General features: G+C 38.3%; 2 protein-coding genes across 2 annotated transcripts; both read right to left on the reverse strand.

The window, feature by feature from the left end:
- Positions 1-215: 215 nt before the first annotated feature.
- On the reverse strand, positions 216-4,979 carry LOC117494608 (venom protease-like). The gene is made up of 6 exons (XM_034145539.1): positions 4,787-4,979; positions 3,329-3,352; positions 3,058-3,220; positions 2,633-2,895; positions 2,409-2,545; positions 216-909 (listed from the first exon to the last, which is right to left on the reverse strand). Exons 1-6 carry the CDS (start codon positions 4,842-4,844, stop codon positions 475-477), a joined length of 1,080 nt encoding a protein of 359 aa, XP_034001430.1. The 5' UTR covers positions 4,845-4,979; the 3' UTR covers positions 216-474.
- Positions 4,980-8,054: 3,075 nt separating this feature from the next.
- Positions 8,055-11,937, reverse strand: LOC117494614 (mast cell tryptase-like). Its single transcript, XM_034145547.1, has 6 exons — positions 11,812-11,937; positions 10,294-10,317; positions 10,023-10,185; positions 9,579-9,859; positions 9,364-9,491; positions 8,055-8,775 (listed from the first exon to the last, which is right to left on the reverse strand). The coding sequence occupies exons 1-6, from the start codon at positions 11,867-11,869 to the stop codon at positions 8,425-8,427; spliced, it is 1,005 nt and encodes a 334-aa protein (XP_034001438.1). The 5' UTR covers positions 11,870-11,937; the 3' UTR covers positions 8,055-8,424.
- Positions 11,938-12,456: the final 519 nt, after the last annotated feature.

Below are 12,456 nucleotides of genomic sequence, written 5' to 3' on the forward strand. Positions count from 1 at the left end.
TCAAATGAGTAGGCGTTATGTTAAACAATGTTCTCATAGGAATTAACCCATAAAGAGTTAGCACTAGCTTTTTAGTGTCTTTCAGCGCACTGTTTTGGTATCCCGAAACTTTACTGTTTTTCTTCATTCTCATGGCTCTCATCAACCCAAACTCTTTTAATTTTCATAGGCCTGCTGACCCGAGAAAAGGAAAAAAGATGTTTACGGAAACAATCTGATTTATTTCGTTTTTATTACGTTATATCTGGAAAAACATTTCTTCACAGGAGAATGCAAAGTCATTGATCTTTTTCCCAAACTTTACATCAATCCACTCGTCTGCATTTATGTTATAAAAGATTGAATCAAGATTAGCTTTACACTTAAATTAAAGGCAAAGAAGTAGATAAATCAATGAGGGCTCATATCAAATCAAGTGAATGAGCCATTTGGGCACAGAAACCCTAAACTTGTCTTTCTCCAACATCTCCATGTTTATATGCCTCCGACCAGCGCATAGAGAGACATAAGGAGAAGACCGAGTGAGGAGATCACTCTCTCACCACTGCCAAACAAACTTTCGTCATCGGTGGTATGGGGGTGTTGGGTGGTGGGAAAGGGGTGTTGGGTGGTGGGAAAGGGGTGTTGGGTGGTGGCATAGGGGTGTTGGGTGGTGGGATAGGGGTGATCGGTGGGGGTGGGGATTGCTTGACAGACAAAGTTTAAGTCGCTATCAACTCCCTGGGACATGTAGTCAACAAAGCCTGGTTTGCTGGAGCCAGTGTGATTTTTTATCCAGTCTTCGTACTGGGACACACGGGTGTAACCTCCAGGAAACTTCGGCAAGGCACAGCCTCGTCCAAAACTCACGACGCCACTCTGGACCCAGACTGAACCCTTTTTGATCATCATTGGTCCACCTGAGTCTCCCTGTAGAAAGAAATTGATGGTTGAGGTTACATGATATCATCCACCCTGCTAAAGCATGATTCCCCTAAGGCTCTTTGTTTGTTTCAGTCTGACCTGCCTTAAAATAAATGTATGAATATTTATCTTAATCATTATGTCGAAAGCTGGCTTCAACTATGTGTGTTTATGTGTTGGCTGTATCTATGATGTTTTTAGTCTAGCTTAGGCCTGTCACGATAATTAATTTTGTTGGACGATACATTTTCCCGGAAATTGTTGCGATAAACGATAATATTGTCGGCACCGTTGTAAGACCATTTTAGACCACTGACATAATGATAATATATAATAATAATTCAAGTACATCCTTTCTAACAGAACTTTTTTTATTGAACATTGCAAATCAAATGTGAAATAATAATATATAAATATATATAATAAATAAACAAATAAATTAAATTATAAAAAAAAAACAGAGCTCTTTCTCTCAACAGGCCATATCCAAATCTGTATCAATCAAAGATTTCGAGTAAGGAACACCAACATGTTTGCATTGTCGGGCAAATGCATCTTTGATTGCAAACTGTCGGGAAGGTGGGGGCTCTCCATCTCCAGCTGCCCTGTTTGCTCCCAGCTGGGAAAACAGAATGGGGTGGTTGTGTTTCAGGTGCAGTTTAAGGTTGGCCGTATTGCTAGCTTTTGATGCTACCTTTTTAAAACAAATGCGACACACCGCCCGGCTCATTCAAGTCCGTAGGTTCGCCACGTTGATTTGGCTTAAATCCAAAATATTCCCACACCGGAGATGGAGTTAGGTTTTGCAACCAATTCCATTTAACTACAAATTCCCCTCGAGTAAGTCACACGTTGTCGCCTACTTGTCTCTATATTATTAATTTGGCTTCTACACTGCTGCACGCGGAGTGTCCTGACCATAGGTCCTGACCTGGCTATGTGTGAGCCCCGCCCCTCACAGCGCGCCTGGCCGGCAGCCACAGCTCGCTGGGCCGGCCCGGCAGACACAGCGCGCCTGGCCAAAATGCTGGTCACATCCTTATGTAAACAAACACGCATGTAAACGGCAATTTATCGAGGTCAGAAAAGTTATCGAGTTCATTTTTATTTATCGTACGATAAGTCAATTAATTGTGACAGGCCTAGCGGAGCTTAACACAAAGTCTTGAAGTTTTTCCCCTCAGTGACGTTATATTGCTTAAACTTAAGTCAACAATTCTTGCAACAGGGACACACCTTGTAAATAACGTAATTCTAACATAACTAGAGCAAAAGTAAAAAGTCAAGCTTGTAAACGTGCATGACCTGCAGCTCATTTATGTGATATTACAGATCATAATTCAGGGATGCATATTAAGATTATTTTGAAACGTATTTACTGGTTATAAAAGCCACCCGCCTATTGAAATACATTTTTTTTTAGATTTTCCTTCTCTCATTCATCCCCCTGTACAATACATTTCTGAAGAAAGCGTCACAAAGTAAATACACAAAAAGTTGGTTACCTGACATGAATCCTTCCCTCCAGATCTGAACCCAGCACAGATCATGTTGTCTGTGAGAGTGTGGTAGGCACATGTGCACTCATTGTTTCCCACTACTGGGACCCTCACTTCCTGCAGGGTGTCGGCTAGGGGGCCATCTAATCAGAGATAGTTCAAACGTTAAGATTAATATTGGTGTTAAAAAAGACAATAGACATCATTATGTCTGTAGTCAGTGAGCTTACCGCTTGAGTTGAAACCAAAACCAACGACCCAGCTGCTGACACCGGTGTAGAAGGTGCTGTTTGCAGAGGCCAAGCACACCGGCTGGATGTAGTTGGTAAAGTTCACCGGGCTCGACAGCTTCAGAAGAGCCATGTCGTTATCAAATTCGTTGAAAATGTCGCCGTAAGCAGGATGGACTATGATCTTATCAATTGCCTTTGACACTTTGTTCAAGTTTGGACCAGACATGCGTTCGAGGCCCAGAACAACCATCATGTTGCGACTTGAAGACAAAGAATCAAAATAGTAAATTTATTTGTGTGACTTTAAGCACCATAGTACTGATTGATATACATTGTCTCATTTAGCTCTCAACTAGGAAACAACAAGAGAACAATTCCTGTAAAATGTCTAAAAGAAAACTTGATCAACGGTGATTCCTTACTCTGGGTTGCAGTGAGCAGCAGTCAGAACCCACATATCGCTGATCAGGGACCCTCCACAAAGGTGCTTGCCATTCACTTGTATACTGGCTACCCAGGGCCAACTTCCTGCAGCCGCATTTTGACCTCCCACAATTCTGGGGTTGTTTGGTGCCCGGCCACATGCTGACAGAGAAAAGATAACGGATTAGACATGGACATGTAGAACCAGTGCTTTTCATAACTCACTGAAGGAATCTTGAAGAACTTGTTATGTTGCTCATATACGCTTACCTGGCTGCTGTTGTGAATGACATCCTGAAATTGAGAACACAGACAGAAAAATGTTATGCAAACGTCTTGGTTGAAACAAACGATGACAAGCATTTAGTGGACGAACAATTCACATCCTTTATTTAAGTAAACTTACTAATACCACACTGTGAAAAACAAATTTTACTGAGGTCAGATGAGTGACTATAGTTGGATAAATGTGTAATTGATAATTCATAGCACATGGCTTGTTGATTGATTGACTTGGCTAGTTCTGTTGTACCAAAATAAATTATTTTTTTAATGTAAAAATCTTATTTTGTAAACTACCTAGTATCTAGATAAGTGAAAGTATTACAGTACATAATATATTCCCTTTGATTTGTAGTGGATTTGAAGTTTAAGGTAGAATGAAAAGATAATACTCAAGTAAAGTACTTCATCATTGTACTTCAGTAAATGCACTTACGTTCCACCCTTGCATGCCTTTATGAGCACACATCAACAACAGACCTGAGATGTGGTAGTTTAACAGAGGGCCTGCTTTATTGAAGGCAGAAATGGACTCTTCCGAAAGGTTTTGAAAACTAAAACATATCCTATCAGTTCACTTTAAAGTCTGCCATGTCGTGTCACCAAATCTGCAGTCTAGCTTATCCCAAACTCTTGATGTACTTACTGATAATGCTTTACTTTTGACATTAGTTTGATGAACTTCACAGATTGTGACACTTTGTCCAATAACACACTCGTGCTCATTTTTTTCTCAGCAACCAAACGGAACAAGTGAACACGAGAACACCAGAGAACTCATGAGTGCAAAAGAAAATACAAATTGAATATACGGCAACAAAAAATCAGCTCAACCAGTTTAATTTTCTATTAAATCCAATTATTTTGGGGTTTTTTCGACTCATTTGCTAACGACAGGGAGACAAAATATTCCTTTTGTGTTTTTGAGAGGATTTAAAAAAAACACAATGACTACAATGGGTTTCATATTACTTGACGGTCCATTGACCCAGATGGGTAAACCTGGTTTGAAATATTTCACTTCTGCACTGCCTCTCCAGCAGACAAAACCATTTCAAAGATTAACCCAAATCAAAGTGCCAATACTTTTGCTGACCATGTTATTAATACTTTTTTAAATAAAGAAATAGAAAGACTAGATCCAATCAATATAGTGCAAGAAAAAAATCTGATTACAAGCACTCTGACACTTCAGTGACTTTAATTGATTGGCCTTCACATGCACTTGAACTCCTTATGATTACATTATAAAATCAGTCATTTTCCAGTTATTAGTAGATACAATATTTGCTCTTTAATTTGAAGGAAGATTTAGAGATCAGCTACAAAATCTCTACTATTTTGGTCCCTTGAGATACCAACATCAACTCAAACACATTAGCATAATATCATTTAACAACAAAACATTTGTAACCGTTTAAAGAAAAATCACATAAACGTTCTCACCATTGGATAAGAGGATGATCATCACCGCTGAACCACACAGAAATTGGTAGAGAGCCATTTTCACTGTGCCTTCTTCCCTCTGTGCTCATTATTTAATACCTCATACCTAGCTCCGCCCACAACTTTATACCGTAGCTTTCATCCGCATTTTTTTATTTCTAAATGTGACAACCGATCACACATAAGTCAACACATATTTTAACTTGTTTTTCTTGATGCCTTTGTGTCTGCAGCATGCATGAAGCTCCCAGTGTTACAGAGGTATCTCAAATAAAAGTTCATTCAGATATAAATGAAATAGTTCACATTCATTTCTTTTTAGTTTGAACTTTTACGATTCCTTTTAGTCAAACATGAAAAAAACAATAATTCTCACGATTAGAAAGTTCAGTCATAAGTTACATAAAAAAAAAAACGTGACCTTTGTTTTCTTCCGTCTTTTGCTCCATTGGACGTCACTGTTCAATAACCCAAGATTAGTAGATAAAAAGTGTTGCTTAATGTTTGTCAAGCTGCCTATAGGTGTCTTCTTTTGTAATGGCTGATTAAACCTCTTTTCAGCACTATATCTATGTGTTTAATGACTGTAGTTAATCGACAAATTCCTTTTTTTGTGATTGTTAGGAGTTTCAACTCAGTGAGAATCTTCTGCATCAAGTGCAACATTGGTGATTTTATTCTAAACCAATAGAAAGCTCTCTCGATTTACAATTTACACCACTGAGACTAAAGTAATCCCATCCACGGAACAACAATGAGACAGTTCCTCCGGGCTGCTTGCTAGTTAGTTGTCCGATCAGCCACGCAGAATATATTGCCGGTTTTTCACAAACGATGCGCGGCGGCCTGCTGGGGATAAGAGTCATTTGGCCCAGTTAGGTTTTCATTTCATTATCAGAAAATTGTGAACCTTGAAAGGCATTTAAAGGCACTGTGATAATACACAAAGGCCACACACACACACACACACACACACACACACACACACACACACACACACACACACACACACACACACACACACACACACACACACACACACACACACACACACACACACACACACACACACACACACACACACACACACACACACACACACACACCTAATGAGTGCTCACACACCCATAGGATCAGTGCATGCTATGTTTCACACCATTGATCCTGCAGGCCAGGGGAGAGTTTAACTTCCTTGCCAGGTTAACAGAAATATGTGTGTGTGTGTGTGTGTGTGTGTGTGTGTGTGTGCTCTTGTGTGGGTGTGCTGTTGTGTGGGTGTGCTGCCATGACTAATCTCTATTCCTATCTGATGAGCGCTGGAGAATGACAGAGCAGAAAAAAAGACAACAGCTTCCAGTTTTTCAGGTTTGCACAGTCGACTTATGAGTGGAGTTCATCTTGTACAAAGGACATTATGTTTTTTTATAATATCCCTACGTGGATCAAAAAAGGTCCATATTATTTTATTACGGAGCGCTTGACAGATATTTAGTTTTGAGCCACAATATTTATTTTTATCTTAAAACATTGGTCTAATGACATCCCTATGTACCTATTTGTTGGATGTATCTATGTGCTTAGCTTAGCACGAAGTCTGGAAGTTATGTTACTTAAACTTTAGACAAGGTAGGGTTATGGTTAGGTTAATTTATTGGATGTATCTGTGTTTAGCTTAGTTTAGCACAAAGTCTTGAATTAACATTATGTCACTTAAATTTGAGGTGAAGTCGGGTTAGGTTAATTTGTTGGATGTATCTATGTGTTCAGCCTAGCTCAGCACACATTATGGAAGTTATGTCTTCTTCTTATGTCTCTGCTAGAGAGAGATTTCTACCGGGAGATCTCAGCTAAACACTGCGGTGATTAAATGCCATGTTATGCTCCTAACCACTTCAAGCTTTATTTCTGAAACAGTATGGAGCTCAAACCTTTCTCTATCGCAGGGTTTACCACAAGGACATTTACGTTACACATATTCTCTCCAGTAGCCTACAGCGTTAGCTCCATGGTTAGCTCTGAGTGTTAGCATGCTTGCTAATGTAAACACACAGCATATTACTCCCAAAACACGCCGCGCATTGTTTCTGATACAGCACATAGCTTGACATGTTCTTTCTTAAGTGTTTACCGCTAGAACAGTGCCATTATATGTATTATATAACAACTTTACTCTAAGCCTCCAGCAGACAGTGCCATTATATGTATTATATATATATAACAACTTAGAACTTAGAACAAGTTACGTTATGTTACTTAAACTTTAGGTTGAGTCAACAATTCTTGCAACTTGGACAAACTTTGAAAACTACATTAAGGTAATTTTGTAACGAAAGCAAAACGAAGATAAACACACACATAATACCAGGGCTGCCCCCAAATAGTCGACTAATCACTATTCGAATAATAAAGTATTAATCGAGCAATTTTCCATTAGTCGAATAGTTGAAAAATAAAAATGATATAATTTATTTTTAAAAAGCTACATTTTTCAGAAAATCAGCGAACGTGTCTCTGTTTTGAGGTTCCTAGAGAGAGAGAGCTGGGGAATGCTACGAGAGAGCTGACGGAGTATGTGAGTGAGGATTTAACCGAGTAATTTCATTGTTTTGCCGTGGTTACGGCCAACAGTAACCTGTGATCGTTATTAATAAACTCCCGGATAAAAGACATACAAAGCCTCCCTGTGTTCCTATAGCGAGACGCTACAATATAATCATTCTGACCTCAAAACGATAAAGCTTGCATGGAGGAATTTTTGACGACGCTCATACGTGTTTCTGTTTCCTCTGTAGTATTTATTGGGTTGTTATCATCAGATATGAATAATGGAAACTAGATCTAAATGTTATGTGTGTGTCCTCAATGCTTGTTTTTAATTATTAGTTTTATTTTATATTTTATGTGCAGCACAACGTACCATGCTGTTATAATAACGCTCTTTATCAGCCTTTGGAACTGAAACCATTTTGGGTGAAAAATAAATAAAATGTAGAATCATAATGTATCATGTACACCGATTAGTCGACTAATCGCCTTAATTGACGACTATTGGTCGACTAGAAAAATCTTTAGTCGAGGGTAGCCCTATATAATACAATACAGGAATTAACCTAGAAAGAGTTAGCACTAGCGTTTTAGTGTCTTTCAGCGCACTGCTTTGGTTTCCCAAACTTTACTGTTTTGGTTCGTTCTCAAGACTCTCATCAACCCAAACTAGTCACCTTATTCATAGGCCTGCTGACCCAAAAAGGAAACAATTTTATTACACAAAAGATAATTCTTTATTTTATTTTTTTATCCCGTTATGTATGGAAAAACAATCTTTACAAGACAATGCAAAATCTTTGAACATTTATTTTCAAACTTAATCCAGTCATCTGCAAAATGATTGACTTTCCACCAGAAATGGAATCAAGATAAGTTTAACACTTTGATTAAAGGAAGAAATGAGGAAAATCACATTTTAATTATTATATTATTTTAAATCACAAGAAGGGTTATCGCTAATTAAAACATTTCAGTTATCTATCTTAAATCATATTTTCTATTTTCGAACAATTAGGGCTCATATCAAATCAAGTGAATGAGCCATTTGGGCACAGAAACCCTAAACTTGTCTTACTTCAACATCTCCATGTTTATATGCCTCCGACCAGCACATAGAGAGACATAAGGAGAAGACCGAGTGAGGAGATCACTCTCTCACCACTGCCAAACAAACTGCCGTCATCGGTGGGATAGGGGTAATAGGTGGTGGGATAGGCGGTGGGACAGACAAAGTCCAAGTCGCTATCAACTCCCTGGGACATGGAGTCAACAAAGCCTGGCTTGCTAGAGCCAGTGTGATTTTTGATCCAGTCATCGTAGTGGGACACACGGGTGTAAACTTCAGGAACATTCGGCGCGGCACAGCCTGTTCCAAAACTCACGACGCCACTCTGGACCCAGACTGAACCCTTTTTGATCATCATTGGTCCACCTGAGTCTCCCTGTAGAAAGAAATTGATGGTTGAGGTTATATGATAGAAGCATCCACCCTGCTAAAGCATGAATCCCCTAAGGCTCTTTGTTTGTTTCAGTCTGACCTCCCTTAAAATAAATGTATGAAGCTTTATCTTAATCATTATGTCGAAAGCTGGCTTTTTCCATGTCTGAATAAAAGTTACAAGAACTTAATTTGGCTTCAACTCTGTTTGTTCATTTGTTGGCTGTATCTATTATGTTTTTAGCCTAGCTTAACACAAAGTGCGGACGTTTTTCCCTCAGTAACGTTCTATTGCTTAAACTTAAGTCAACACTTATTGCAACAGGGACACACCTTGTAAATGAAGTAGTTCTAGCATAACTATAGCAAAAGTAAAAAGTCAAGCTTGTAAACGTGCATGAACTGCAGCTCATTTATATTATATTACAGATCATAATTCAGGGATGCATATTAAGATTATTTTAGAACGTATCTACTCGTTATAAAAGCGACCCGCCTATTGAAATACATATTTTCCTTTTCTCTTTCATCCCCCTGTACAATACATTTCTGAAGAAAGTGTCACAAAGTAAATACACAAAAAGTTGGTTACCTGACATGAAACATTCCCTCCAGCTCTGAACACAGCACAGATAGTGTTGTCTCCGATATACTGTTTGGAACATTTGCACTCATTGTTTCCCACTACTGAGACCTGCAGGGTGTTGGCATAGGGGCCACCTAATCAGAGATAGTTCAAACGTTAAGATTAATACTGGTGTTAAAAAAGACAATAGACATCATTGTGTCTTTAGTCAGTGAGCTTACCACTTGAGATGGCACCAAAACCAACGACCCAGCTGCTGACACCGGTGTAGAAGGTGCTGTTTGCAGAGGCCAAGCACACTGGCTGGATGTAGTCTGTAAAGTTCACCGGGCTCGACAGCTTCAGAAGAGCCATGTCGTTGTTGTTGTACCAATAGTAGTAATTCCAGATGTTGAACGAAGGATGGACTATGATCTTATCAATTGCCTTTGACACGTTGTTCAAGTTTGGACCAGACATGCTTTCGAGGCCCAGAACAACCGTCATGTTGTTGTTGGGGAGGCTTAAAGACAAATTATTAAAATAGTAAATTTATTTTTGTGACTTTTAGCATCCAGAGTACTGATTGATATCAATTGTCTCATCTGGCTCTCAACTAGGAAGCAACAAATGAACAATTCCTGTAAAATGTCTAAAAGAAAACTTGATCAATGGTGATTCCTTACTAAATGACGCAGTGAGCAGCAGTCAGAACCCACATATCGCTGATCAGGGACCCTCCACAAAGGTGCTTGCCATTCACTTGTATACTGGCTACCCAGGGCCAACTTCCTGCAGCCGCATTTTGACCTCCCACAATTCTGGGGTTGTTTGGTGCCCGGCCACATGCTGACAGAGAAAAGAGAACAGATTAGACATGGACATGTAGAACCAGTGCTTTTCATAACTCACTGAAGGAATCTTGAAGAACTTGTTATGTTGCTCATATACGCTTACCTGTCTGCTGTTGTGAATGACATCCTGAAATTGAGAACACAGACAGAAAAATGTTATGCAAACGTCTTGGTTGAAACCAAGGATGGCAAGCATTTAGTGGTGGAACAATTTATCTTCAACAACAATCTTTTATTTAAGTACACTTACTAATACCACACTGTGAAAAAACGACACAGATAGTTCCTTTATTGGCATTTTACTGAGGTCAGATGAGTGACTATAGTTAGATGAATGTGTAATTGATAATTCATAGAACATGGCTTGTTGATTGATTGACTTGGCTAGTTCTGTTGTACCTAAATAAATTCCCTTCTTTTTTTTTAAATGTAAAAAATCTTATTTTGAAAACTACCTAGTATCTAGATAAGTGAAAGTATTACAGTACATAATATATTCCCATTGATTTGTAGTGGAGTTGAAGTTTAAGGTAGAATGAAAAGATAATACTCAAGTAAAGTACTTCATCATTGTACTTCAGTAAATGCACTTACGTTCCATCCTTGCATGCCTTTATGAGCACACATCAACAACAGACCTGAGATGTGGTAGTTTAACAGAGGGCCTGCTTTATTGAAGGCAGAAATGGACTCTTCCGAAATGTTTTTGAAAACTAAAACATATCCTATCAGTTCACTTTAAAGTCTGCCATGTCGTGTCACCAAATCTGCAGTCTAGCCCATCCAAAACTCTTGATGTACTTACTGATAATGCCTTACTTTTGACATTAGTTTGATAAACTTCACAGATTGTGACACTTTGTCCAATAACACACTCGTGCTAATTTTTTTCTCAGCAATCGCGCAGAACAAGTGAACACGAGAACACCAGAGAACTCATAAGTGCAAAATAAAATACAAATTGAAAATACGGCAACAAAAAATCAGCTCAACCAGTTTAATTTTCTATTAAATCCAATTCTTTTGGGGGTTTTTTCGACTCATTTGCTAACGACGGGGAGCCAAATATTCCTTTTGTGTTTTTGAGAGGATTTAAAAAAAACACAATGACTACAATGGGTTTCATATTACTTTACGGTCCATTGACCCAGATGGGTAAACCTAGTTTGAAATATTTCACTTCTGCACTGCCTCTCCAGCAGACAAAACCATTTCAAAGATTAACCCAAATCAAAGTGCCAATACTTTTGCTGACCATGTTATTTATACTTTTTTAAATAAAGAAATAGAAAGACTAGATCCAATCAATATAGTGCAAGAAAAAAAATCCAAATCAAGCCGCACGGTTAGCACTGATTACCAGCACTCTGACACTTCAGTGACTTTAATTGATTGTCCTTCACATGCACTTTTGAGTACATTATAAAATCAGTCATTTTCCAGTTATTAGTAGATACAATATTTGCTCTTTAATTTAAAGGAAGATTTAGAGATCAGCTACAAAATCTCTACTATTTTGGTCCCTTGAGATACCAACATCAACTTAAATACATTAGCATAATATCCTTTAACAACAAAACATTTGTAATCGTTTAAAGAAAAATCACATAAACGTTCTCACCATTGGATAAGAGGATGATCATCACCGCTGAACCACACAGAAATTGGTAGAGAGCCATTTTCACTGTGCCTTCTTCCCTCTGTGCTCATTATTTAATACCTCATACCTAGCTCCGCCCACAACTTTATACCGTACATCTTTCATCCAAATTTTTTTATTTCTAAATGTGACAACCGATCACACATAAGTTAACACATATTTTAACTTGTTTTTCTTGATGCCTTTGTGTCTGCAGCATGCATGAAGCTCCCAGTGTTGCAGAGGTATCTCAAATAAAAGTTAATTCAGATATAAATGAAATAGTTCACATTCATTTCTTTTTAGTTTTAACTTTTACGATTCCTTTTAGTCTAACATGAAAAAAACAATAATTCTCACCATTAGAAAGTTCAGTCATAAGTTACATTAAAAGTGACCTTTGTTTTCTTCCGTCTTTTGCTCTATTGGACGTCACTGTTCAATAACCCAAGTTTAGTAGATAAAAAGTATTCGGTAATGTTTGTCAAGCTGCCTATAGGTGTCTTATTTTGTAATGGCTGACTATGTCCATGCGTTTAATGACTGTAGTTAATCGACAAATTCCTTTTTTTGTGCTTGTTAGGAGTCTCAATTCAGTGAGAATCTTCTGCATCAAGTGCAACATTG

Source organism: Trematomus bernacchii, unplaced genomic scaffold, assembly GCF_902827165.1.
Source record: "Trematomus bernacchii unplaced genomic scaffold, fTreBer1.1, whole genome shotgun sequence".
NCBI classification, from domain to species: Eukaryota; Metazoa; Chordata; class Actinopteri; order Perciformes; family Nototheniidae; genus Trematomus; species Trematomus bernacchii.

Bases quoted from the DNA above. Each gene is read 5' to 3' on its own strand.
- LOC117494608 (XM_034145539.1), bottom strand. From the start codon at position 4,844: ATGGCTCTCTACCAATTTCTGTGTGGTTCAGCGGTGATGATCATCCTC. The intron at 3,353-4,786 runs GTGAGAACGTTT...TCTCAATTTCAG, and splicing joins GATCATCCTCTTATCCAATG to GATGTCATTCACAACAGCAG. The intron at 2,896-3,057 runs GTAAGGAATCAC...TTTGTCTTCAAG, and splicing joins GCTGCTCACTGCAACCCAGA to TCGCAACATGATGGTTGTTC.
- LOC117494614 (XM_034145547.1), bottom strand. From the start codon at position 11,869: ATGGCTCTCTACCAATTTCTGTGTGGTTCAGCGGTGATGATCATCCTC. The intron at 9,492-9,578 runs GTAAGCTCACTG...ATCTCTGATTAG, and splicing joins TTTTGGTGCCATCTCAAGTG to GTGGCCCCTATGCCAACACC. The intron at 8,776-9,363 runs GTAACCAACTTT...TTCTTTCTACAG, and splicing joins GAGGGAATGTTTCATGTCAG to GGAGACTCAGGTGGACCAAT.